This window comes from Dama dama, chromosome 15 (genome assembly GCF_033118175.1).
Source record: "Dama dama isolate Ldn47 chromosome 15, ASM3311817v1, whole genome shotgun sequence".
NCBI classification, from domain to species: Eukaryota; Metazoa; Chordata; class Mammalia; order Artiodactyla; family Cervidae; genus Dama; species Dama dama.
The window spans coordinates 96,876,747-96,901,618 of record NC_083695.1 but is presented as its reverse complement, the minus strand read 5'-3'; the positions used below and the strand labels follow the sequence as shown (position 1 = coordinate 96,901,618).

The following is a 24,872-nucleotide window of genomic DNA, read 5'->3' as shown; positions in this document are numbered from 1 at the left end:
CCTCATGAAACTTGAGAACTTGCGCTTGAGCTTCTCCACAGTCTGTTGCAAACAGAGTCAGTCCTCTGGGAAGAGATTAGGAGCGATCTGTTGTTCTGACTTGCTCACCCCCTTGCCCCCCAGTCTCTGAGCTGACTCTGGAGCCGGCGGGGAGGACAATGGCAGATGTCTCCGTGACACCCCTGCTCAAGGAGCTCAGCGGTGGGGCGCCAGCCTGGGGTCCTCTCTGCCATCTCTCCTGGTGAGAACCACTGCCCCACAGCTGGGGGGGTGACCAGCAGCCCAGCACCCTCAGTGGTGCCAAGGTGGAGCCTGCCTGCCAAGAGGGGACTGGGCAGGAGGGCGCCCTCACCCCCACTTAGGCAGGCACTGGGCCCACTCCTCGGGGAAGGAGCTGGGGGAGGAAGCCTTGAGTCCTCAGCTGCAGCCCCTGGAGCAGGGTCTCTGCAGTGGAAGCATGTTTTGTCTTTAAAGAAACATTATGAACTCACGGAGGTAAGTATATTTGATGTGTTTCTTCCAGTTGTAGTTCTTGTTCTCAGTCCACTCCAGCTGTCCTGCCCTCGACCGGCAGCTCCTTTCTGGGATGTCTCCTGGGCCCAAGCTTGGTATTCCCCAATAGCTTCCTTGATCTCAAAAGACTAATCTAGGCTTTCAGTAAAGCTGTAGGTTTAGTAAATATGGTATATACATTATAGTTTACAACAGTACTTCTAATTCAAATTCAGGATTATGGGTTTTTAATGTCAATGCTCCTAAATCTACTTTTTCCCAAGTCAAAAAATTTCAGTTCTCAAAACTACTCAGGTCATTTGGCAACTGGGACATTTGAGTTGTTCTCAGTATTTAGTTATTAAAAATTTCACTGAATAAACTGCCTTTTGGGTAAATCTTTTGAAGTATTGCAATGTGGGTTCAGAATGTAGTCCTAAAAGTGGGATTGCTCGGTCACAGGTATGTGCAGAAGTGACTTTGTTAGGTATTGGTAAATTCCCTTCCTAGGGGCTGCAGCATGCAGCACCCCCACTGACCACATGTGAGATGCCACTTCACACACAAAAGGGTGCGCCATCTAACCTTTGGGTTTTGTCAACTGGATGCAGAAGAACCGGTCTCTGTGCATTTTTATTTCTGTTTCTCTTTCTATGAGTGAACTGAGGGGTCAGTTTCTGCCCCTCAGATGTTCTGCTTTGGCTAAGGTTGTGTAAAGGCAACACAGAAAGGGCATGGGTGGAAAAGTGAATTGGGGTGAAAATTCATACCTAGTAATTTTTAACAATCTATTTTTCTAAGAATTTATTTTAAAGTGGTCCTAGATCATAGATCTGCAGTCATATGGCAGAAACAAATATTCATTTTTTCAGCTAGAACCTAGACATGTCAGAGAAACTCCAGTGGTAAATTCCAAGAAATACAAACTCACAGCCAAAACTCATAAAATTCCCCAGGAAACTAGGCAGCATGAGTGAGGCGGCAGAAAGAAGGATGGAGGGGTCAGACCCACGACTTCAGATACTGGTGCTATCAGTCAGAGAATGTACAATAAGTTCAATATGTTTAAAAAGGATGAGTTGAAGATAAGATTAACAAAAGCTATAAAAGTCCAGCAAAGTAGAAAAACAACATAGCACTTAAAAGAACTGAAAATCATAACTTTGGAAATTAAACACTGTGAATGAGTTCAACAACACATCTGATAACAGCTGATAAGGAAATTAGTGAACTGAAAAATGGATCTTGAGCAATTACCCAAAATGCAGCAAAGACAGATAAGGGACAGGAAATGGGGAAGGGCTGTTAGAAGGCAGAGTGAGGGTGTCTGATGCATGTTTCTGGGGTTTTAGAAGGAGCAGGAACAGAGAATGGGGTAGAGGTGCCATCTGAAGAGAGAAAAGCCCAGGTTCAGAGCACCCTCCGTGGAGCAGGCAGGGTGACGAGCGCCTTTGCTGGAAGCACTAGTGAAGCCACAGCAAAGCACGGAGGAGACGAGCCACCTTCGGGCTGACGAGCACGGCGCTGCTGGGGCAGCAGGGCTCTGCGCGGGGCACAGAGGGGCCAGAGACCAGGCCCAAGCGCCCAGCGAGAAGGGCCAAACAGGCCCCTCAGGGGACAGGCCCCAGAGGACAGCCAGCCGGTGGGTCCCCGGTCCCAAGCCCAGCAGGGCAGGCCTGCATCGCCAAACCGGGGCCAAGCAGACCACCCGCCCCACCATGTCCCTCTGGCTCCACAGGGCTTGCAGCCCCTCCCAAGGCCGAAGTCTCCCCCGAGCGCAGGCACCAGGGCCACGGGCATCCCCCCCAAACTAGGAAGAGCCCCCCAGGGACCTGTCAGCCCATCGCCCCCTCTGAGAAGTGGCCACCGAGGACGAAATCCTCACTGTCACCCAGCATAGAAGGACAATCGCTTACTCCACGTAAACGAAGACCCTTTACTCCACACATCTCAAACTATTTACAGCACTTAAGGAAAACCGTTTACCCCATGTGTCTCCAAAGGGCGTTGTGAGCGGTCGTGGCTGCTCCCCGCACCCCAGTCACCCACAAGGGATCCCTTTCCAGATCCCACGCATCCCCCACGACCTCGGTCAGCTGGCTATTCACGGCCTGGGACGAGCAGGGCAGCGGGCAGGCTCCACGGTCACAGGTGCTTGCTTTTCTTCTTGGTGCTTTTAAATCCTCGAGAGGCACCCTGCCCGAAACAGATGGTTGACGGTATCCTGAAACAGAAAAACGTCCACACAAAACCGCTACGGTTTTGCCCATAGCGCAATGCAGCGGCAGTCTCCCGGGGCCTGACCCCATCCTGCAGAAGACAGCTCTGCGGGCTCACCCCGGCCTCCTCCCCAGAGACCGCAGGGCTCTTCAGGAGGGAGCTCCCCGCATCCAGCGAGGCCACCGCGGGCGCGCTCCCTGTGCCCGCCCCCCATGGAGCCTGAGCCTCCCACTTCCCCAGCTCACTCTCAGGTCAGAGTGACTACACCCATGGGCAGGCTGCAGGGGGCCTCCAGGTCCTCCCTGACAGGGTAGGCTTGTTGGTTGTTTTTTCCATTTCTCCAACATTGACCCCCAAATTAGACTTGAAATCAAATTAACCCAACAAAAACACCATTAACACTAGAAAGACAGGCGGTAGGTAGGTTACCCCGGCAGTCACATCCTGCATCTTTCCATCCCTGTCCAGGCCACGGTCAGAGGAGGCTGTGTTCCCAGGGCCCCAGGTCACTCAAGGGCAGCAGGGTGGTCAGGCTTTTCATCTCCCCCTGAAGCCAACACTCCAACCCAGTGCGGCTACTCTCAGTGGGGACGCTCAGAGTCAAACCCAGAATTCTCCAGAAGCACAAGTTCAGAACCTGGTTCAGAAAGGGGCCAGGTACTGACCTGTGGCCGTAGACCCGCCTCTCTCTTGGAGGTTCTGGGTGGGCCTCTGCGTGTTCAGAGCAGACTTCCATGGCATCTCCTTCAGGGGGTGCCTGGTCCTCCCCAGGGGCTTCTGTCGACACCTTCGAGGCTGGGCTGGGGAAGACAGGCTGAGGGCTCTCCCAGGGTCAGCGCCTGTAGCCCCACCTTCCCCCGGGAGTGAACTCGCAAAGCTATTCTGGCTGTTTATGGCTTTTGTCAGAGTAATTCCAGTCTGTTTATGGCTGTTTTGTCAGGGTAATTCCAGGCTACTGGAATTACAGGAGAAATAGAGGTAACTTAATATGACATACACCACGTTTTATGAGTTTAGGTATAACAATCACACTTTGTCTTTTAAAATACTACCTTTATGATGTCATGTGGTAAATGACTATCAACAGTACCAAGCGTCTTTCCATAATAATTAAGTGAGAAATTCACTAAAGCCAGCCATACAATACTGAGCTTCTCCTCCTTAACACCACTGTCTCAATGCAGCACTGCATGATTTTTTTCTCCTTAAAATGATTCCTCGGAAAGGAAGCAGTTACCTTATACTCAAGGTCTTAGAAAAATCTCCCATATTGAAGTGGGTTCTCCTGATTATTCTACTTTGAACAGCAAAATCCTATCTGGGGACAACAATTTAGTCTGAAATGATTTCAATCAAGGCAATCTTTAGATGGTTACAAAGCTTTCCCTGAGAAGGTCAGTTAATGAAAAAGCAAAGAAAACACGAACTTAAAGGCAGTTCCCAGATGTACTTTCCACAGTGCATTCTGAACAACGTTACACAGCTCTGTCGTCAAGCTTGTAAATGTACTGACCGGACAAATGAAAAGCCAAAGGACTCCATGTGCGGGAAACGGCTCGCGGCCTGGGACAAAGCCCCACGGGGCCCATGTGAGGATGGAGGAGGGGTCATGGGGCGGCGGAGGCGGAGCGTGAGCGCAGAGGGACGCCCAGCAGAGCCTGTGACGGCGCCCCGGTCACCGCCCACACAGGCCCAGGAAGGCAGCGTGCCCATTCTCGTCCTCCTTGCAGACAGAGCGGCCACGTACAAAACCACCTCCACCTGCTCAACCCCTCTCGGGTTAGCAGCTCCTGACTCACAGGGTTAACCCACAACCAACCGTGACGTTAGGTGACAGGAGTCTGCACGCTCTCGGGCCTGCTGAGCCCAGGAGGCGGCCTCCGCGAGCCCCGCCACATACCCTCCGCCCTTCCTGGGCTTGTCAAAGCGGAAGTCTGCGGGGTAGAGGTGGTGCGTCACCAGGTGCTCCTTCCGGTCTCTGCCGGTCCTGAACTTCTCCGCGCAGCCCTCCACCAGGCACTGGTACTACAACAGAAACAGTGTCACCACCCTGACCCCGGCACCGCTGCCTCACCCGGTCGGGACCCCAGCCTCTGGCACCGTGAGGCGCGCGGCTCGGGGACAAGCCCCGTGATGACTGCCCCTGGCCTCCGTGGGCGAGCGTCACTCACCATGTCCTGCCGCTCGGCCAGGATCTGAAACAGTGAGTCGTGCCACTCCAGGATGTGGGTGTCCAGCAGGTGCCCAGAGGGGAAGGCCCGCTTACAGGAGGAGCAGACGTTTCCGTGCAGGGTGTGGTAGTGGTGCTCATAGTCCTCCAGGGCGTCAAACACCTGGCAGCAGCCAGCCACCTGACAGGTGAACTCGGGCACCCTGGCGGAAAAACGCCTGGTGGGAATGCAATTCCTCGGAGGACAGGACGTCAAGCTCCCTGTCACCACTCCCCTTAAGTGGCTGCGGATAAAGTTGATAAAGCTTCGGATTTTCTCTTGCAATCTCAAGCCCTGCCTTCATTACAAATACATCTTCACGGACAAGCAAGGTGGTGGCGAGGCCAGCCATGCTGGCTTCGTCGGTGGTCCAGGGCAGACACCAGGGAGGGGCGAGCAGAGGGAGGGGTGAGGAGAGGGCAAGAAGGGCCCCGAGCTGGGTCACAGAACTCACCTGGGCCTCTCCGGCTCCGCAGCCACCTGCGTAATCACATCCTGGAGGTAGAGGTGCCTCTGCACGTCCCCGTCCTGCAGAAGACAGCTCTGCGGGCTCACCCCGGCCTGCGTGGGCCCCTGCCCACCCGGGTCCGGGCCCCGCCCCTAGGACCCGGGCCCCGCCCCGAGCCTTGGCCCCGCCCACCTGGGATCCGCTCCGCCCCCACCCGCAACCGCCTTCTCTTTCATCGGTTCACGAACCTCGAAGAATTCGTGCTCCCGCGGGAAGCGCACCTGGCGCGCCGCGAAGCGGAAGGGCGCGTTCCCGGCCAGGGGGTCCCGCTGCACGGGCAGCGGCGCGGCCGCCCCAGGGGCTCCCGCCAGGCGGGCGTGCAGGGAGGGCGGCAGCTGCATCGCCCTGCGCGCCGGTGGGAGCACGGCCTCCCGGCCGCCGTCCGCAAGCCGGCCGGGGCGGGGCCGGACGTGACGTCGGGCGGCACTTCCGCCGCCGCCGCGGGCGGCGCGGCGGGCTTGGCGGGCTCGGGTTCGGGCTCCGGCTCCGGCGCGCGGCTGTGGTGAGTCGGCCTGGGGGCGGCTCTCCCGCGGGTGGCTCGGGTCCCTTTCCCGGCCTCGAGCACCGCAGGCTCCTTCCAGCCCTTGTCGCCGTCGCGCTTGCCCACCGCCTCGCCTCCCGCCTGAAGGGCTGCTGCGGCCTCCGCGCCGGCCTTGTCTCCAGAACGCAGCCCGAGTGGTCTCCGGGAGATGCACGGTTCGCTGTGTCGCTCTGCTCTGCAGAGCCCTCGGCGCCCGGCAGCTCAGTCTCTGTCACCGGGGTCTGTGGGTTCGTTGGCGGTGGCCCACAGGGAGAAGCACTCGGGAGCGTCAGCAAGATGAGCTAGGTGCTCTTAGAGCTGTGTTGAGCGGGGCGCTGCCGCACTGTGGAGGAGGGGTTCGGTTGGTGTTTGGCCCCCCGGCCTCTTGCCCAGGGAGTATCAGGAGCACCCTTCTAGCGAGGCCACAGCCAGAAGTCCTCCCAGGGTGGTGCTGCCCGCCGGTGAGAGCAGCAGAGCTCGCGGGAACTGTTCCCAAACCCAGGCTCCTGGGAGTCTCAGTACTTGAGATGTGAACGTCTGCTCTGTTTCTCCCACAGATGTGAGGTTTCACGAAGGGAGTTTTTACATAAATGTTTGCTTACATGAGCTTTTTTCACAACATTCCTGTCCACCCGCTTGTGTCTCTTCTGGTGGCAAATGCAGTGTCCTTGCCATCTATGTGTCCAATGTGATCTTCCGGCTAGCTCTTATGGGACACCCCCAGTCCTAGGGAACCTCTTAGAATGTGGATAAAAAAAGCCCTTGGAATTGAAGAGGCCCCTGAGAGCTCTGTGCTGTCTTTTCTGGTTTGCTTGTCATTTCCATTGCCTCCTTCCTGCACTCTGTGACTGGTTACAAGGTAACGGTGGTTTAGGGCATTGGCTCTGATTCATGGCCAGTTTTCCATTTCTCAGGTAACAGCCGTTTCCAGTGATTGGCCATGTGCAGCAGCAGCAGTGTTCATTTCTGCTCTTTTGATAGCGACAATGCAGGCTCTTAGGTGCCGTATTAAATCTCCAAGACAGCTTCGTGAGTAGGACCTAGTACTCACCCCCTTTTGGAAGAAGCTTACAGAGGACAAGCTTTTCGTCCAGGGTCCTACAGCCTGGAAGCCCCAAGTCAGGGTTCAGCCTCAGCCCTGGCCCCGCCATGCCTCAGGCCCATGACCATGGTCCTGTGAGCACCTCCTGATGTGAACAGTACGTGTGCTGGTGACTTACGTGCCAGCTCACCCTTGCTGTTGGCTTTCTTGTCTGGAGATACTCTGCCTCTGGCCAGTGTTGGATGTCTCTGTCCGATGACTGATATTCGTGTACTGGGAACTTGTTTTCTGTCACTTGGGGTTAGAGTCTCTCTCTGTGTGATTACAAATCAACATTCACACTGTGGGTATGTGTGCTGAGGCTCCCCCAGCTGATGTTTCTCTCATGGCTTGTCTTCACTGGAGCTATTGGCACAGTGGTTCTGATCTTAGGATCACGGAGCCTTTGAGGATCTGTTGAAAGACCTCCTCATAAAAATCAGAAATGGCCTTGCCTGTAATTTCCAAGAGTCTCCTGTGGTTCATGATCCCAAATTATGAACCCTGCGTAGGTATGTCCAAACGTTTATGTGAAGCACGTAAAGCCTGCTCGTGTTTGTCTTTTGAATCTAGTTGTCCGTCGTTGTCACAGTGTTAATGATAATGGCTGACTGGACCTGTCATTAGTGGGAGAACAGAAGTCCCCATGCAGGCCACCACTGTCTGCTTGGCGGGATCTCACTTACACTTTTGACCTTGGAAGGCTATATGTCCAGAGAGGAGACGTTCGGATATCTGGTTGACAGGGCAGGTGGAACTGAAGGGGAAGCCCACCCAGCTACAGTGCACGGTGGACATGACACCTGGCCTGGGCGAGCAGAGGCAGCGCCTTGGTTCCCAGAGCGGCGGCCGGGGCCTCGCGGTGGGAGCTGGGACGGGAAGTGGCTTAGGCCTGTGCAGAGCTCCCTGTGTGATAGGACCCCTGAAGGGCAGGGGTCGCTGTGTCTGTGCAGCTGGGGCTAGAAAGTGCTGGCTGCCAGCCGAGGGAGCAGCTCCCAGAGGAAGGAGGCCCAGGCCTTCAGGCCGCATCCGCTCTCTGTGCGTGTGCCAGCCCCCAGCGGAGGAGCAGCCTGGACACTGGCCGCAGCTGCTGAGGTTCTGAGTCAGGGCTCCGATTCCCCCAGAGCTGCCCACTGAGACAGCCCCCACCAGCAGGGGGGCGTAAGAGCCTCCTCAGGACGGGGCCCCACGGACTGGTCAGCGCAGGCTGTGGTGGGGCCTGCCTGGGGAACCTGTGGGCCCACCAGGCTAGCCCATGTGACAGTTTGGCATCTCAAGAGCTGACCTTGGCCTAATTTGATTGCTTTAAACTTTTTATTTATAGGGATTTGTTTTTATAAATGGCTTGTCTTTTACCTTTAGGGGAACACGTTGTGATGTCTCAGAGCCAAAATCATGAGTGAATTTCGGATTCACCACGATGTCAATGAGCTGCTCAGCCTGCTGCGGGTGCATGGAGGAGACGGGGCCGAGGTCTACATTGATCTGTTGCAGAAGAACAGGACCCCGTACGTCACAACCACGGTGTCTGCTCACAGCGCCAAGGTGAGTGCCGCACCGTGCTACGCGGGCGAGGTGGTACTGCCCCCGGGACTGCGCGGGCGAGGTGGTGCTGCCCCCAGGGCTGTGTGGGGTGAGGTGGTCCTGCCCCCAGGGCTGTGTGGGGCGAGGTGGTCCCGTCCTCCAGGGCTGTGTGGGGTGAGGTGGTCCTTCCCCCAGGGCTGTGTGGGCTGAGGTGGTCCTGCCCTCAGGGCTGTGTGGGCTGAGGTGGTCCCGTCCCCCACTGCTGTGTGGGGCTGAGGTGGTCCCGTCCCCCAGGGCTGAGTCGGCTGAGGTGGTCCCGTCCTCCAGGGCTGTGTGGGGCGAGGTGGTCCCGTCCTCCAGGGCTGTGTGGGTTGAGGTGGCCCCGTCCTCCAGGGCTGTGTGGGGCGAGGTGGTCCTTCCCCCAGGGCTGTGTGGGCTGAGGTGGTCCCGTCCCCCACGGCTGTGTGGGGCGAGGTGGTCCTGCCCCCAGGGCTGTGTAGGCTGAGGTGGTCCTGTCCCCCAGGGCTGTGTGGGGTGAGGTGGTCCTGCCCCCAGGGCTGTGTATGCTGAGGTGGTCCTGCCCCCAGGGCTGTGTATGCTGAGGTGGTCCTGTCCCCCAGGGCTGTTTAGGCTGAGGTGATCCCATCCCCCACAGCTACGTGGGGCGAGGTGTTTCCGTCCCCCACTGCTGTGTGGGCTGAGGTGGTCCCGTCCCCCACTGCTGTGTGGGGCTGAGGTGGTCCCGTCCCCCAGGGCTGAGTGGGCTGAGGTGGTCCCATCCCCTGGGGCTGTGTGGGGCATAGAGTTTACCTTCCTCACTGGGTGGCCACAGTGGTGCCCGTCTGATGTCGGTTGCTATCTGTGGACCGAGTCTCTGCCCAGCTCTGCCCCAGTGGTTCCTCACAGCCGCCCTCCCCCTCCGGGTGCACTGATGAGTGAGTGAAGGCTTGGGGAGCGCTGGGCTGGCAGCCTGACCTCCGTCTGGAGGCCCACATGGTCCTGGTTTCTGTTCACATCATGGCACAGATTCTCTTCTGGGTGGAAAAGCAAGCTCCTGGCTTTAGCCATGTTGAAATCCTTTTAAAGTAGATTTTTAAAAATTCGAATAATGTGCAATTTAAAATCATAGGTTTTCTGTAAAAGACAATTTTGAAGTCTATCTTAAAAACACTTTGGGAACTTTCCTGGTGGTCCAGTGGCTAAGACTCTGCATTCCCAGTGCAAGGAGTTCAATCCCTGGTCAGGGAACTAGGTCCCACATGCCACAACTAAAGATTCCGCCTGTCTCAGCTAAGACTGAGCAGCAAAGTAAGTAAATATGAATATTTAAAACAAAGCATTATGAGAGTTCATTTATTTTGACAGCCTAATGATGGTACAAGGATAACTCAGAAAACCTACTGAGTAGAATAGAATTTGAAAACACACAGTTGCATCTACTTTATTATAAAGGGGGGGCATACAGTGAGAACACATAACTCCTGAACCTGTGAGTAGTGATGAATTCCAAAGGGAATAAAGTTAAATGTAAAGAATGAATGCATAAACTACTAACAAAAACATGTGGTTGGAAGTTGCTTAGGAAGGATAAAGTGAGGGACCCACAGAGGAGATGATGGCAAGTCTGACAAATTGTTTCTTAGTTTTATTTCAGAGATGGATGAATATTTCATCTCCCTAACTTCATTCTAGGTTTTTTTGCGGGGGAGGTTAGTTATTGCACAGCCTTGTAAAGTTCCTGGTTATGGTCTCTAAATCCCTCCAAATATGCTTTTGAGGTTAAAATAGCAGAATTTTCTCGTACTCCTGAGGACTTTCTGAAGAAATACGATGAACTGAAATCTAAGAACACGAGGAACCTGGACCCCCTGGTGTACCTGCTCTCGAAGCTCACGGAGGACAGGGAGGTGCGTGCCGGGCTGGGGCAGAGCCTGTCAGAGTCTGAGGGCTGGGTGGACAGGGGTCCTGCCTGGCCTGTGTTCTCTGCTATTCCCTGGTGGTGCCCCCTTGCTGACCGTCAGCCTTGGGCCTGCGGCACTGAGGCAACTTGTGCACCTGAGCGGAAGTGGCCCATGATGGTGATAAGCACGAGGAGTGTTCCCGTGACCCATGGGGCTGAGGGACTGTCCTCCGTTGCCTGTTTTCATCTCTTACATTGAGAGTCGTGACACTGAGACGTGCACGTGAAGAGTGTGAGCTGTGGCTCCCGGGTGTGCGGGGCTGGTCAATGCTTCCTCTCGAGGCACGAGGCCCAGGGTCTGTTCAGGGGACCTGGTGGCCCCACGGGGACCCTTGAAGGGATGTGGTCTCGCACAGCAGGGGAGGCCGGCCACGTGCGGAGAACAGGCCGAGCCTCGGAAAACGGGTGTGGGGTCCTGTCCGGTGGCCTGGGGACGTGGCAGCTCTTGGTGCGCAGCCTGAGGAGACCAGGCTGCAGCTGGAGGACCTGTAGGCGGAGCTGCGGAGTGCAGCGGGGCGGCCGTGCCCAGCGAGGGCGCCCATGTGTGGCCAGCGTGATGCTGGGGCCCCGTGCTTTCAGACCCTGCAGTACCTGCAGCAGAACGCCAAGGAGAGAGCAGAGCTCGCGGCCAGCGCTGCAGCCAGCAGCACCACCAGCTTCGGCGCCCCCGCCACGGCCTCCAAGATCTCCATGCAGGAGCTAGAGGAGCTGAGGAAGCAGCTGGGGAGCGTGGCCACAGGCCCCACGTGGCAGCAGGTGAGCAGGTGGCCACAGTGTTGGCGTGTGGAGACTTGCCTGAGGGCACCGGCTCTGGGATGGGGTCCTGGGCCCCGGGCAAGAGGTTCTGGTCAGCCCTGGAGGGGGGGGCGGCGCCTGCTGCCACCTGCGCTGCAGGCTCGGCCAGCACGGACCCCGGCTCTGTCTCCCTCGGGCACGTGGGCAGCTGGTTTGAGGTGATGCTCTATTTCTCTCTCTCACTGCTCCTCTGACTCTGTCTCCGGCCCTGGTCGGCTATCTGGGTGTCTCCCCCCATCTTGTTTCTGGGCCTTCGAGCCCCTCAGAACCACACCCTGAGGCCTGAGCCGCAGGCCCATGCGAGTTGGGCACGTTCTGTGTCCAGCACCTCGTGGCTCCTCACAGCTCTGCCCCCCCAGTACCCTCCCCCCAGTGCTTTTGGAAGCGGGGCACTCTCGGGGGCCACTGCTCCCTGCCTTTGCCAGCGGGGCCGTGTCTCCCTGCTTCAGCCCAGGGGGGCCCAGGTGCGGGCACCCCTTCTCCGGCCCAGCTCTCACTGGGCACTTTGCGCAGTGGCACCTCGGGTCCACACCGGGGACCAGGGGAAGCTGTGAGGGTGCGCTGAGGGACCCGGGGGCCTGTGTGTTGGAGGGGCTTCTGCTCTACCTTGGGCCCTGCTGCCTTGGCCCCGGCCCCCTCGCCGTGATGGGCCTGGACATGCATTTCACTTCCATGTGTGTTTGCTCCTCACACGTGCTCAGGGATGTGTCTTTTTATATGGTAGGTGTGTTAACTTTTGAGTGTTTGTACTAAAGGTGTGTGTTTTCTTTCTGTCTTTAAAAACCTCCCCACCAGTCTCTGGAACTCACGAGAAAGATGCTTCGAGACAAGCAGAACAAAAAAAACTCAGGGCAGCGCCTCCCAGTCTTCCCGGCGTGGGTGTACGAGAGGCCCACACTGCTCGGGGACTTCCTGACCGGCTCGGGCACGAGCACAGATGCGGCTGTGCCCATCGGTAGGTGGAGCACAGCTTCGGACAGTGGGGCCTCGTTGGGACAGGGAGGCTGAGCTCCTCGGAGGTGATGGGTGGATGGCGTCGTGCTGCCCCCGGGCCCTCTGCTGCCCTCGGCCACGTGGCAACACGCGGTACCCGCTGGCCTCCACATCCTCCCCCCACCGGTGGGTGGTGATGTGCCAGTGTCTGGGCTGGCTTGTGCCTGGCTCTCAAGAGCATGTGTGTCTTGGGGCTCGGGCAGACTTGGGGGTGGCGGGATCACCAGGGTCCTCCTTCCCGACAGTGAGTCATGTCCCTGCAGGTTCTGCCACCGGGACGATGGCCTTGGCCACAAGCGCTTTGGGACATTGGGGCATGTGGGTGTCTGTGCCCTTCCCCCGTGTCTCGTGACCTCCTGGGGGCAGAGAGCTGTGTCTTGGCGTCCTGCTCACAGCGTACAGGGGAGACGGGGGCGGGAGGCACGGCCGTGTTCACAGGTACTAGAGGAGACTGCCCTGCAGCAGTCTCGTGTGGCGGGACTCATGGAGCCTGGTCCCCGGGGCCACATCCAAGGGCGAGAAGCGGGGTGGGGAGCTCTGATGCTGCAGCCAGGGCCCTGCCTCCTGGGGCAGATGGCTGGGTCGTCTCCACGTTCAACATGATCCAAAGAGGTTTCGTAGGAAAACCCCTGAGGGAACCTGTTCCCCGAGCTCGTGAACTCTGAGTGTTGATTTGCATGTTTGGATCAGTTAGAAGATGCAGTAGGTTCCAGGCCTGCGTGAGGCTCTGCTCGGAACTTTCTGGGGAAGCTCTACTGGGTTAAGGGGAAGAGGGTGTGGCTCTGCGGAGCAGAGGCGGCCAGGCGCTGGTTCCTCGGGCGCGGCGGGCTCCCGGGGTTTGATGTGGCAGGTTTTCTGTGTAGTGGGGTTGCTGTGCGGCCGGCCGGTAGGGGTGAGCTGTGCCTGAGGAGGGCCCCTGAGGCCACCTCGTGTGATGCTGTTTCAGGGAGGATGTGGCCAGGACAGGTGGCCTGGCCCGTTTTCCTCCAGCAGCCACACTGCATGGGCACTGGTGGCGAGATCGGCATCTGTCCCGCGGGCCCTGTGTCACCTTTCTGGCCTCCGTCACACCCTGGCCTGGCACTGCAGGCCTCGGTGGCATCCGTGCCAAGATGCCTGTGATCATCACGGTCATCCTCGGCCCTCCCTGCTGTCCCCCTGACGCAGCTTCTCCCGGGGGGCCCTGCCTCCTCGCGTGGCGTGCAGCAGCCCTGCCGGGTGTCCCCCGCCAGCCACGTGGTGCCCCCCACAGTCATCTTGCCATCCGCGTCCCTTCCTACAGCAGAGGCATGCCCCCCGCCCATGACCAGGCCGTCCTTCCTCACGCCAGCCTCCAGCTCCATCTGCTTGTCTGGGCCATCCTGCCCACGGCTGGGCGGCATAGACTCGTGTCTTCACAATTCCTGGCCTGTTTCCGAGGCCGTGGGCGCTGACATTTTGTCGCTCCTAACCGTGCGTGTGCTTTCCACTGGGTCCCCAAGCATTGGGCTCAGGTCCTGCAGACACAGCCAGCTTCCTGGAGTCTGAGCAGCACGTGGCTCTGTCCCTCACCCCTCCCCGGCCCCCACCCCAGCTTTAGGGCTTCAGGTGGAGCTCCCAGCTCTCAAGTTTCGCCTTTCTGGGGGACCCCGTCTATAAGGAGGGATCTGCTATGCCCTGTGTGGCCCAGCGCTCTGTCTGACCTCCCTCTCCTGATTTCCTCATTCGCGACGGGCTCCAGCTTCCCTGGTGTCTCCTCCTGGCCACGTGGTGACGGTGACGCCCATCTTTGTCCCTCCCACGGCACAGCCTGGTCTCGGCCTTCTGAGAGACCCAGCCTCACCAGGTTGTGAGCATTGTGAGCACGACACGTGTCAGAAGCACTTTGTCACTGTGAAGATGAAGCAGTTATTTGTGTGTGGAGGGTTTTACTTGCTTTAAGGCTCTGAGAGTCAGCTCCAGACTCGTGTGGTCCCTGCCTGTTGGGTGAGCAGCGCCTCTGCTGGTGGTGGTTTTGGACTCTCAACGTTTGGTTCCCTGATGGGATCAGTTAACCCAAGTGGTCACCTTGGTTTTTACATCCACAGTGCTGGAGAAAGTTACATAGAGGGAGGTGGGTGGGGAGAGAGAGGCCAGTGGACGGGGGCTCTGGAGGCGAGGCCCGCTGGTGTCTGCACCCACAGGCACGCTGCCCCTGGCCTCCCAGGAAGCGGCCATCGTGGAGGATCTGCTGTACGTGCTGGTGGGTGTGGACGGCAGGTACATCACGGCCCAGCCCCTTACAGGGAGGCAGAGCCGTACCTTCCTCGTGGACCCCAACCTGGACCTGTCCATCCGAGAGTTGGTGAGCAGGATCCTCCCAGTGGCCGCCAGCTACTCCACCGTGACCAGGTAGGTGCCTGGCTCACTGCGGTGACTGGAAAGCACACGCAGAGCCCTACTGGGGCAAGGTCGGCCTCCCTGCTGGGCTGGGAGACCTGGAGGAGCGAGGGAGGTGGTGTCCACAGGCCCTTGGGCCGTCCCTCCTGAGATGCAGCTCTCAGCTGCTCGGGCTCAGGGCCGCCTTCCTCTCAGGTTCATCGAGGAGAAATCCTCCTTCGAGTACGGGCAGGTGAACCATGCCTTGGCTGCCGCCATGAGAACCCTGCTAAAGGAGTACCTGATCCTGGTCACACAGCTGGAGCAGCTGCAGAGGCAGGGCCTGCTGTCCCTGCAGAAGCTCTGGTTCTACATTCAGCCAGCCATGCGCACCGTGGACATCTTGGCCTCCCTAGGTGTGAGGGCCTGGCAGGGGGGACCCCCTAGGTGCAAGGGCCTGGTGGGAGGGACCCCCTGGGTCAAGGCACTTGTCTTCTGATTTTTTCAAGAGGTCAGAGGCCGTATAGCTTTGTGTTTTACGAATTTGCGAGAGGAAGACTCTGGGAGTTTCCAGAAACCCCAGCTTCATAGTTTGAATTTATCCCAGAAAGAGCACCTGTCCCCTGAGAAGGTGGGAGATGAGCTGAGGGCTCTCGCCCAGCGTGGCCAGGGGCCCTCGGCACTGAGCGCCGCCCTCTGCCTGGCAGCCACCTCGGTGGATAAAGGCGAGTGTGTGGGGGGAGCGACCCTGAGCCTCCTGCACGACCGGAGCTTCAGCTACACGGGCGACAGCCAGGCGCAGGAGCTGTGTCTGTACCTCACGACGGCCGCCAGCGTGCCCTACTTCGAGATCCTGGAGAAGTGGATCTACAGGGGCATCATCGATGACCCGTACAGGTGGGGTGAGGGGCCATGTGATGGGGGGGCAGCATCCCGTCCAGCTCTGCGGACCCCCACCCTCTGCACCCCCGGGAGCGAGCACCCTGCCCCGAGGGGTCATGGCTGCGTGTGCATGTGCGGGGGGCTGTGGGGTCTCCCGCGCGGGGTGAGCCCTGCGTCAGGCGCCCTGCCTTGCAGTGAGTTCATGGTGGAGGAGCACGAGCTGCGCAAGGAGAAGATCCAGGAGGACTACAACGACAAGTACTGGGACCAGCGCTACACCGTGGTGCAGAGACACATCCCGTCCTTCCTGCAGAAGATGGCGGGCAAGGTGCTGAGCACGGGTGAGCGCACGCCTCCCCCCCACCGCTGGGCTCCCCAGGCCCGTGGTCTCTAAAGGAAACCGCTTTGTGCCCTCAGCGCTTCTGACCCCAGGCATGTGGATTTCCACACAACAGCCGCTTCTTAGCACTTCTGACCCCAGGCGCGTGGGTTCCCACACAACAGCGAGTTCTCAGCGCCCCTGTGGACACCAGCCAGGGGACCACCCCACTGAGCTCGGCTCTGACACTTAACTGCTGGGTCAGTGTGGGCCCCAGGGATCAGGGCTCCCTCGAGGCCTGCTCCAGCAGACACCCGTCATGAGCGTTGTGTCCCCAGGCCACCGCACATCTGTCCAGTGTGGCCACCAGTCGGGGTCCCAGGCTCCTCCCCAGGTTTGATATTTGCTATGACGGCCCCCAGACTCGGGGAAACTTAGCAGATACGCTGGTCTGTTATAAAGGATATTGTAACGGATACAGACAAACAGCCAGAAGAGGAGGTCTGCGGGGCAGGTCTGGAGGGTCCCAAACACGGGAGTGTCTGTCCCCGAGGAGCTGGGGGCCACTAGGCCCCTCCCTCCTGGCAGGTGGACGTGCTCACCAGCCTAGAAGCTCTCCATGCCCCCTCCCGTAGGGGGTTCACGTAGGTTCCAGGACAGGGCATGACTGGTCCTCTCGTGGCCGTTGGTCCCTAACTTGACCTCCAGCCCCTCCCCTCCCCAAGTATCGGGGGACGGGCTGAGGGTCTCACTGTCCTGCCATGTGGTTGGTCCCTCTGGCCGCCGACCTGCCTCCTGAAGGTCTGCAGGAGCGGCCAAGAGTCCCCTCGTGGGTGTGAACTCAGGTGGGGTGAGAGGGTTCTAGGTGCTCAGTGCTGGAACTAGGAGCAGGACCAGACGCGCGTGTCGTGTTTCTCTTAGCATCACAGGCCAGCGGAGGAAAAGCAAGAAAGGGCCCAGGCCTTGCTGGGCCGGCGGTGTTTTTAGTCATCACCTTGTGGGTCAGGAACCTGATGTAGAGACACATGTGTTACGCGTTACCTAGAGACAGGCTCCAGCCAGGGCCCCGATGTTGGTTCTAAGAGCTGGGCTGAGGGCAGGGCTGGAAAGTGGTGGAGGGTCTGGCTCTCTGAGGTGATTCTCGTGGCCTTGATGAGGTAAGTCTGGGGTAAGGAGTCACAGGAAGTCGCAGCGCTCGGTGGGTGACGGCTGTACTGTGCTGCTCTGCTCTGGGCGCGGGGGCTGGTTTCTGGGACCGTTCTCTCCCAGTGGTCCTGTTCCCGACCTCTGGCCAGCGTCGGGGCTGCGGCCTCTCGGGTTCAGGCCTGCGGGTTGTCGCTTGTGTGGCAAAAGGTGCAGTGTGCTTTTCTCCATCCCTTTCAGGAAAATACCTGAATGTGGTCAGGGAGTGCGGTCATGACGTCACTTGTCCAGCAGCCAAAGAGGTCATCTACACGCTGAAGGAGCGGGCGTACGTGGAACAAATCGAGAAGGCCTTCAGCTATGCCAGCAAGGTGCTGCTGGGCTTCCTCATGGAGGAGAAGGAGCTCGTGGCTCACCTGAGGTGCGTGGCTTCCTCCTGGGGGAGAAGGGACTCGCGGCCCATCTGAGGTGCGCGGCTTCCTCATGGGGAGAAGGGGCTCGCGGCCCACCTGAGGTGCTTCTGGGCTTCCTCCTGGGGAGAAGGGGCTCGCAGCCCATCTGACGTGAGTGGCTTCCTCATGGGGAGAAGCAGCTCATGGCTCACCTGAGGTGCACAGCTTCCTCCTGGGGGAGAAGCAGCTTGCAGCCCATCTGAGGTGCGCAGCTACCTCATGGGGAGAAGGAGCTCGTGGCCCATCTGAGGTATGTGGCTTCCTCATGGGGGAGAAGGAGCTCATGGCCCATCTGAGGTGCGCGGCTTCCTTATGGGGGAGAAGCAGCTTGCGTCCCATCTGAGGTACGTGGCTTCCTCATGGGGAGAAGGGGCTCACGGCCCACCTGAGGTGTGTGCCTTCTTCCTGGGGGAGAAGCAGCTCGCGGCCCATCTGAGGTGTGTGGCTTCCTCATGGGGGAGAAGGAGCTCGCGGCCCATCTGAGGTGTGTGGCTTCCTCATGGGGAGAAGCAGCTCGCGGCCCATCTGAGGTGCTGCTGGGCTTCCTCCTGGGGGAGAAGCAGCTCGTGGCCCATCTGAGGTGTGCGGCTTCCTCCTGGGGAGAAGGGGCTCGCGGTCTATCTGAGGTGTGTGGCTTCCTCATGGGGAGAAGCAGCTCGCGGCCCACCCGAGGTGTGTGGCTTCCTTATGGGGAGAAAGAGCTCGCGGCCCATCTGAGGTGTGTGGCTTTCTCATGGGGAGAAGCAGTTTGCAGCCCATCTGAGGTACACGGCTTCCTCATGGGGGGAAGGGGTTCGCGGCCCATCTGAAGTGCACGGCTTCCTCATGGGGAGAAGCGGCTCATGGCCCACCTGAGGTGTGCGAGCTCAGTGGCCCGCCCGCATCAGGGGCCGGCTCGGCTCACATGACGCTGGGACTTGGCCAGGTGGGGACCCACCTGGTCCTCCCACCTGATGTCTCAGCGACGCCCCCCCGCCCAGACACGTCTGCCATGTCCCCGTGTCTGCAGCGGCTGCCTGCCCTCCAGGGGCCCGTCTGCAGCCCCCTCGTGCCCTCTGGCGGATTCTCCTGCACAGCCTGGCGCAGTCGGCCTGTGCCCCCCATTCCTTTGAGCTCATTGTGAGCTGACCTCTGACTCCTGTGTGAGTGTGTTTCTAGGTGGGGGCGCTCACGTCTTCCCTGCCCCACCCAGCCCCTCATGACCCGGCACCCACCGTGGGGAGCACTGGGCGAGTCTGGGCTCTCCCCCGCCCACAGGTCCATCAAGCGCTACTTCCTCATGGACCAGGGCGACTTCTTCGTGCACTTCATGGACCTCACAGAGGAGGAGCTGAAGAAGCCAGTGGACGACATCACGCCCACCCGCCTGGAAGCGCTGTTGGAGCTGGCCCTGCGCATGAGCACCGCCAACACCGACCCCTTCAAAGACGACCTCAAGGTGGGCCTTGGAGAGCGCTGCTCACGCGGGGGGAGCGTTCCCAGGAGCCCCCGGGCTGTCAATCCTCTGCCTCTCCATGGGCCTCTGCATCGGCACTGGGCGGGGACACTGGCTTTCATCTTCTGTAGTGTCTCTGGCCTCATATGTGGAGCTGGATGGGTGCTTGTTTCCGTTTTCTGGAAGTTTCAGGAGGGCTGATGCTAATTCTTCCTGGAAGCTTCTTGTATTGTGAGGGTTTAGTTGTTACCTCCGTCTCCTCCATAGTTACAGGTCTGTTCCAATTTTCTGTTTCTTCTTGAGTCTGTTTTGGTACTTTATGTGTACCTAGGAATTTGTTTTAGGAGTTAGTCCTCATAATCCTGTTTATTTTTATGAGGTTGACAATGTCCCCACTCTCATTTCTCTTTTTAATAATTTGTGTCTTTTTTTTCTTAGTTAAATATAGCTAAAAACTCGTCAATGTCACGAATCTTTCAGAGAGCTAACTTGGTTTCATCTATTTTCTCTGTTGTGTTTTATTTATTCCTGCTCTAATCTTTACTGTCTTTCTCTTTCTGCTGATTTTGGGTTTAGTTTGTTGGTATTTAGTTTCCTGAGTTGTGGAGTGAGGCTGTTGACTCGAGGCTCTTCTTTTGACAGGCGTCTGTGGCTCTGGATTTCCCACAGCTCTGCTTTGGTGGTGTTGGCTGTCATGTCTCCATTTCCATTCGTCTGACGGTGTTTTCAAATTTCTCTTGTGATTTCTTTCTTGACCTGTTTGTTTTTAGGAGCGTGTTTCATTTTCTCTGCTCATGTTTTCTGGTTTTAACATGTTGATTTCTGACGTCACCCTGCTGTCGTCTGAGGGCGTGGTGGGATTCCTGTTTTGTCAGCCTCATTGGGTCTTTGTGGCTTCACCTGTGGTCTGTCCTGGGGCGTGTTCTGGGTGCGTTTAGTGTCTGGGCCGTGCCCTGCGGGGTCAGTCAGCCCACTGCGCGCCCCGTCCCTGGCCTGCCTGGCTGTCTGCGTTGTGGACAGCGGGCTGTCAGGTCTCCCCTCAGAGTGGGGCTGCAGCCCAGGTGGGAGGCAGCACAACTGTTCCGGGGCTGTTTCTGCAGGAGATGTGTGTGCTCACCTGCAGTTCCTGCTTGCTTCTTCCCTCTCTTTCTTATCCGTCATTCTGTCCTCTCAGCCTTCTTACCAGTTACCATCCCGCCATCGCTGGCGCATGGGAGGCCCTCGTGTGTGTGGCGGAGGTGGGGGGCTGCACTCCCTGCCTGGGCTGCCGTGCCCACCTCAGCACACCCTCCCCCCGCTGGGCCTGTGCGCGGTGGGGCTGGGCGGTAACTCACGATTCAGGGCTTCTCCCTTGCCCTTGTTTCTCATCGATACCATCAGGGGTGTTTGTAAAGTAATTTCTCTGTACTCTTTTTTCTGCTTTGTTGGGAAATGGTTTAGTTTTTTAGTTAGTTTGTCAGTGGATGTCTGGTGCATTAAGCCATCTCCCAGACTTAGAATCTGTGTCTGGAGGTGCTTCTTTGGCTCTGGACTCAGTTTTCCAGTCATGATGCAGGGGTGGGTGTGGTCAGGATGTGATGCTTTCTGTCTGTTTCCCCAAGATTGACCTGATGCCTCACGACCTCATCACCCAGCTGCTGCGGGTCCTGGCCATTGAGACCAAGCAGGAGAAAGCCATGGTCCACGCCGACCCCACTGAGCTCACACTCAGCGGTCTGGAGGCCTTCTCCTTCGATTATGTGGTCAAGTGGCCCCTGTCTCTGATCATTAACAGGTGAGCGTTGGGCTCTCATGCCTGCTCGTGCTGCCTGGGTCGCACTCTGTCTCACGAGCCTCACGTGGGGTGTCTGGTGCAGCAGCAGCTCCCAGCCGCCCGTTGGAGCCCAACTTGTCCTGTGTTCACAGGAAAGCCCTGACGCGCTACCAGATGCTCTTCAGACACATGTTCTACTGCAAGCATGTGGAGCGGCAGCTCTGCAGTGTCTGGATCAGCAACAAGACCGCCAAGCAGCACTCCCTGCACTCTGCCAAGTGGTGCGTGCCGGCGCCCGGGGCGGGCCCTATGCACACTCAGCACAGACCCGCGGCACGCGCCTGCAGCCTCCGCCGCCCCACGTTTGTGCTGTGTGCACGCGGGACAGACCCCCGGCCCCTTCAGGGCGTGGAGCAGGTGGCGTGGGTGCAGCAGGAGGCCCGGGCACTCAGGACGCCACATGCTGACGCCCTCGCCCCGCGCAGGTTTGCGGGCGCTTTCACCCTGCGGCAGCGGATGCTCAACTTCGTGCAGAACATCCAGTACTACATGATGTTCGAGGTGATGGAGCCGACCTGGCACGTCCTAGAGAAGAACCTGAGATCTGTGAGTTCAGTCCTGCTGGCCACATGCCTTGGGGGGGTCTGCAGAGTGGGGTCAGGGGTCAGGGAGGCAGGACCCGGACCCCACAGCTCCTAGGAGGGGAGGCAGGGTACCCAGGACGCACGGCCTGGGCTCAGGCTGCTGGAGGAGCACGTCCTTCCCTCAGAGCCTCGGTGGTGGCACCCCGTCCAGGGCCCTGGGCCCCTTCCGCCAAGAAGGTCATGTTACCGAACTCCAGGACCAAAAGTACAGTCATCAGTGTTTTCTGCTTGTTTTCTGTCTTTAAAAACCAAAATCTTAGACCTTGTGGGACACATTAAATGTGTTCTTTTAGCAACATTTTAAAGGTTTTCCCTAAAAGACCCCAGGGTTGTGTAAAAGAGGAGCAGAGCAGCACATGTAGCAGCCCCGTGGGGACGTGCTGCCGTCCCCTCGGGCGCCCCCCAGCGGTGCCTCCCGTGCAGGCCTCCAACATCGACGACGTGCTGGGGCACCACACCAGCTTCCTGGACAGCTGCCTGAAGGACTGCATGCTGACCAACCCCGAGCTCCTGCGCGTCTTCTCCAAGCTCATGTCCGTGTGCGTCATGTTCACCAACTGCATGCAGGTGCCGCCGGGACTTGGCGTGCGGTGGGCATGGGGCGGGGGTGGGCGTCGGGGGGGGGCGGGCGGGCGTGGGGTGGGGGCCACGATCCGAGTCTGCAGCCCGCCCTGGCCGCACAGGGGCTGCGTTTCCTCGTGGAGGTTGGTCGTGGCTGACGAGCATTCCTCCCGATCCCCAAGAGATTCACGCAGAGCATGAAGCTAGACAGCGAGCTGGGCCGCCTGACCCTGGAGCACGGCACGATGCAGGGGCCTCCGACGGAGGCTGAGCGGGCCGAGGAGCGCACCCGCAAGGAGCTCGCCCGCAAGGTGGGTGGTGCCGAGTGGCCGTCCCCGAGGCCCTCCTTTCTCACCTCGGAGTTGACACAGTGTTCGGGTCACGGCACTTAGAAACCAGCTTGCTGCATCCTTCCGTTCCTGTCTTCCTTTGATTGATAAAAAGACTATCTTTAAATTACATTCCAAGCACAAGCCATGGAGAATCTCCCTTCCCAGCTTCCCAGGGCAGGGCCGTGTCATCCAAGGTTGTGTGGTTAGGCCGGGCCATGGGGAGATCCCACAGGCCTGTGGCCCAGTGGGCACGGAGCTCTGGCCCTGTGGCCTCTGAGCAGAGTCTGTCTAGTTGGCCGAGTTGGGCACCTGACCAGGTGCAGGTGTGTGTCCTATGGGGTGGGGTGCGGTAAGGTGACCCAGGCGGGCACTTCCAGGTTGCCCACTTGCCGAGGGGCAGCTTGAAAATCTGAGCTCCCTGAGGAAGCCCCGCGGTCCACGTCCTGGCTCCTGGCTCCCCGTGCTGGGGACGCAGGGCCACCTGCCCGGATGCGCCTAGGTCCTCCCCTCTCAGGAATTTATACGATGCTGTAACTTTTTATCTTTTATTGATGACTTTCTAAGACGCGTTCTTCTGTTTAAAAAGAGGAGCGGGGTTTGAGCTGTTGGGGGCGCCGTGTCTTGCAGTGCCTGGCTGAGCATGTGGACGCGCCACAGCTGGCCTCCAGCTTCGAGGCCACCATCAATAAATTCGATAAGAATTTCTCAGCCCACCTGCTCGACCTCCTGGCCCGGCTGAGCGTCTACAGCACCAGCGACTGCGAGCACGGCATGGCCAGTGTCATCTCCAGGTGGGCCCCCCGCCCCGCTGAGTCCTTGCACTGCCCTGCGCCCTCCCGCCCCAGAGCCGCTGTGACCGAGGCCACGTCCTTGGCCTCAGTGTGCTGGTGCTGATTCCCATCACCTGCTGAAGGAAGGCCATCTGGGTGTTCACACGTGTGTGCACGTCTGTGTATGTGTACATCGATTAGCGTGTGTTCGCGTGAGTGCTCACGTGTGCACACGTGGGCCAGCACGCATGAGACTGCTGTGTCAGCACCTCCCCCAGCCCAGTTGGTCTGTGTTCTGAGGGCCAGGCCAGGGTCAGCTGCACTGGCGGCTGCGCCCTGAGCCAGGACCGGACAAGGACCACCCTGTCTCCAGACAGGCAATGAGGAGGTGCTGGGAGCATAGGCAGGGCCAGGGCGGTGCCCTCCCGCCTGCCATGGTGGGCACGTGAGGCTGGCCACGCCTCCAGGGCCATGACGGTGCTCCCCTGGGGTGCGCTGCCTGTGACCCCAGGAGCGACAAGTAGAAGGTGTGATGGGAGCAGGAGTGTGGAATCGGGGTGGGGGGGGGCATGGGCCAAACTGGAGGTGGGGAGACTGTGGAGGACAGCATGGGGCCCGAGGCCCAGGCAGCGGGGAGGACTGAGGAGGCTGGAGCACGGGGCCCGAGGCCCAGGCAGCGGGGAGGACTGGGGAGGCTGGAGCACGGAGCCCGAGGCCCAGGCAGCAGGGAGGACTGGGGAGGCTGGAGCACGGGGCCCGAGGCCCAGGCAGCGGGGAGGACTGGGGAGGCTGGAGCACGGGGCCCGAGGCCCAGGCAGCGGGGAGGACTGGGGAGGACAGAGCACGGGGCCCGAGGCCCAGGCAGCGGGGAGGACCGTGGGGCGGATGGAGCATGGAGCCCGAGGCCCAGGCAGCCAGGGGGACCATGGGGAGGATGGAGCACAGGGCCCGAGGCCCAGGCAGCGGGGAGGACTGGGGAGGACGGAGCACAGGGCCCGAGGCCCAGGCAGCGGGGAGGACTGAGGAGGCTGGAGCACGGGGCCCGAGGCCCAGGCAGCAGGGAGGACTGGGGAGGACGGAGCACGGGGCCTGAGGCCCAGGCAGCCAGGGGGACCATGGGGAGGATGGAGCACGGGGCCTGAGGCCCAGGCAGTGGGGGCCTGTGGGCCAAGCAGCAGGGTCTGCGGCTCTGGGCCGGCAGTTTCTGCTCCTCAGAGGGACGGGGTGGGCCCACTCATTCGGGGTTCGGTGAGTGAGGTCTGGGGAGGAGGGGCGGTCCTTGATCTAGAAGCTCCTGTTGGGTGGCCTCCGGTTCAGCCAGACGCTGGGACTGCTCTGTTCTCCCTGAGGGCCCTGATGTCCTGGAGCCCGGTGTTCTGAGAGCTGCAGGGCCCCGGGGCTGGAGACACTCATCTCCCCTCTGACCTGGGTTCTCTCCCCTCTGACCTGGGTGCTGTCTTGTGTCTTCAAGCTCTGCTGTCACTGGGGCTGGAGTAGGTGGCGCCTGTGTGGGTGTGTGTGCACGTGTGCTGGTGACTTGAGTGCCCTGGGCCTCGCCGTGGGTGGTAAGGGGGTCGCCAGGGTGACTGAGGCCTCCCTGGGGACCCCGCCCACTTCCCCCACAGGCTGGACTTCAATGGCTTCTACACGGAGCGGCTGGAGCGCCTGTCTGCAGAGAGGAGCCAGAAGGTGGCACCCCACGTGCCTGGCCCGCGGGGGCCCCCCGCTCCTGCGCCCAGAGTGGCTGTCCCCGCCCAGTGACGCTGCTCACCTGTCCTGGCTGAGCCTCGGTGGGTGTGCTGAGGCCTCGCCAGGTGTCTCTGGGATGTGTGTGCTGTGTGTTCTGTCCAAACATAAAGTTGACGCACCTGCACGTGTCTCCTCTTCTTCTTGGGCTCACCCTCTTCTGCAGAGCACCGGCTGGTCCGGGCAGGCACGGGG

The 24,872-nt window shown here is 59.5% G+C and overlaps 2 protein-coding genes across 5 annotated transcripts; one reads left to right on the top strand and one right to left on the bottom strand.

Moving 5' to 3' along the window:
* Positions 1-2,414: 2,414 nt before the first annotated feature.
* On the bottom strand, positions 2,415-5,786 carry ZNF511 (zinc finger protein 511). Its single transcript, XM_061162964.1, has 6 exons — positions 5,619-5,786; positions 5,377-5,450; positions 4,884-5,085; positions 4,613-4,737; positions 3,378-3,512; positions 2,415-2,716 (listed from the first exon to the last, which is right to left on the bottom strand). The coding sequence occupies exons 1-6, from the start codon at positions 5,769-5,771 to the stop codon at positions 2,638-2,640; spliced, it is 768 nt and encodes a 255-aa protein (XP_061018947.1). The 5' UTR covers positions 5,772-5,786; the 3' UTR covers positions 2,415-2,637.
* Positions 5,787-5,863: 77 nt separating this feature from the next.
* TUBGCP2 (tubulin gamma complex component 2) lies at positions 5,864-24,804 on the top strand. 4 transcript variants are annotated; one of them, XM_061162958.1, is made up of 18 exons: positions 5,864-5,932; positions 8,394-8,576; positions 10,367-10,462; positions 11,095-11,271; positions 12,106-12,265; positions 14,466-14,673; positions 14,857-15,056; positions 15,348-15,537; positions 15,718-15,863; positions 17,225-17,405; positions 18,694-18,874; positions 20,473-20,645; positions 20,777-20,905; positions 21,110-21,230; positions 21,692-21,835; positions 22,012-22,140; positions 22,789-22,952; positions 24,557-24,804. In XM_061162958.1, exons 2-18 carry the CDS (start codon positions 8,427-8,429, stop codon positions 24,690-24,692), a joined length of 2,685 nt encoding a protein of 894 aa, XP_061018941.1. In that variant the 5' UTR covers positions 5,864-5,932; positions 8,394-8,426; the 3' UTR covers positions 24,693-24,804. The 4 variants fall into 4 exon arrangements, with proteins under 4 accessions (XP_061018941.1, XP_061018940.1, XP_061018938.1 ...); XM_061162957.1 differs by having other exon boundaries at positions 11,068-11,271; XM_061162955.1 differs by having other exon boundaries at positions 10,334-10,462.
* Positions 24,805-24,872: the final 68 nt, after the last annotated feature.

Bases quoted from the DNA above. Each gene is read 5' to 3' on its own strand.
- ZNF511 (XM_061162964.1), bottom strand. From the start codon at position 5,771: ATGCAGCTGCCGCCCTCCCTGCACGCCCGCCTGGCGGGAGCCCCTGGG. The intron at 5,086-5,376 runs GTGAGTTCTGTG...TTTTTCCGCCAG, and splicing joins GCGGAGCCGGAGAGGCCCAG to GGTGCCCGAGTTCACCTGTC. The intron at 3,513-4,612 runs GTATGTGGCGGG...TGTCTTCCCCAG, and splicing joins AAGCCCAGGAAGGGCGGAGG to CCCAGCCTCGAAGGTGTCGA.
- TUBGCP2 (XM_061162954.1), top strand. From the start codon at position 8,427: ATGAGTGAATTTCGGATTCACCACGATGTCAATGAGCTGCTCAGCCTG. The intron at 11,272-12,105 runs GTGAGCAGGTGG...CCTCCCCACCAG, and splicing joins CAGGCCCCACGTGGCAGCAG to TCTCTGGAACTCACGAGAAA. The intron at 20,906-21,109 runs GTGCGTGCCGGC...CGCCCCGCGCAG, and splicing joins TCCCTGCACTCTGCCAAGTG to GTTTGCGGGCGCTTTCACCC.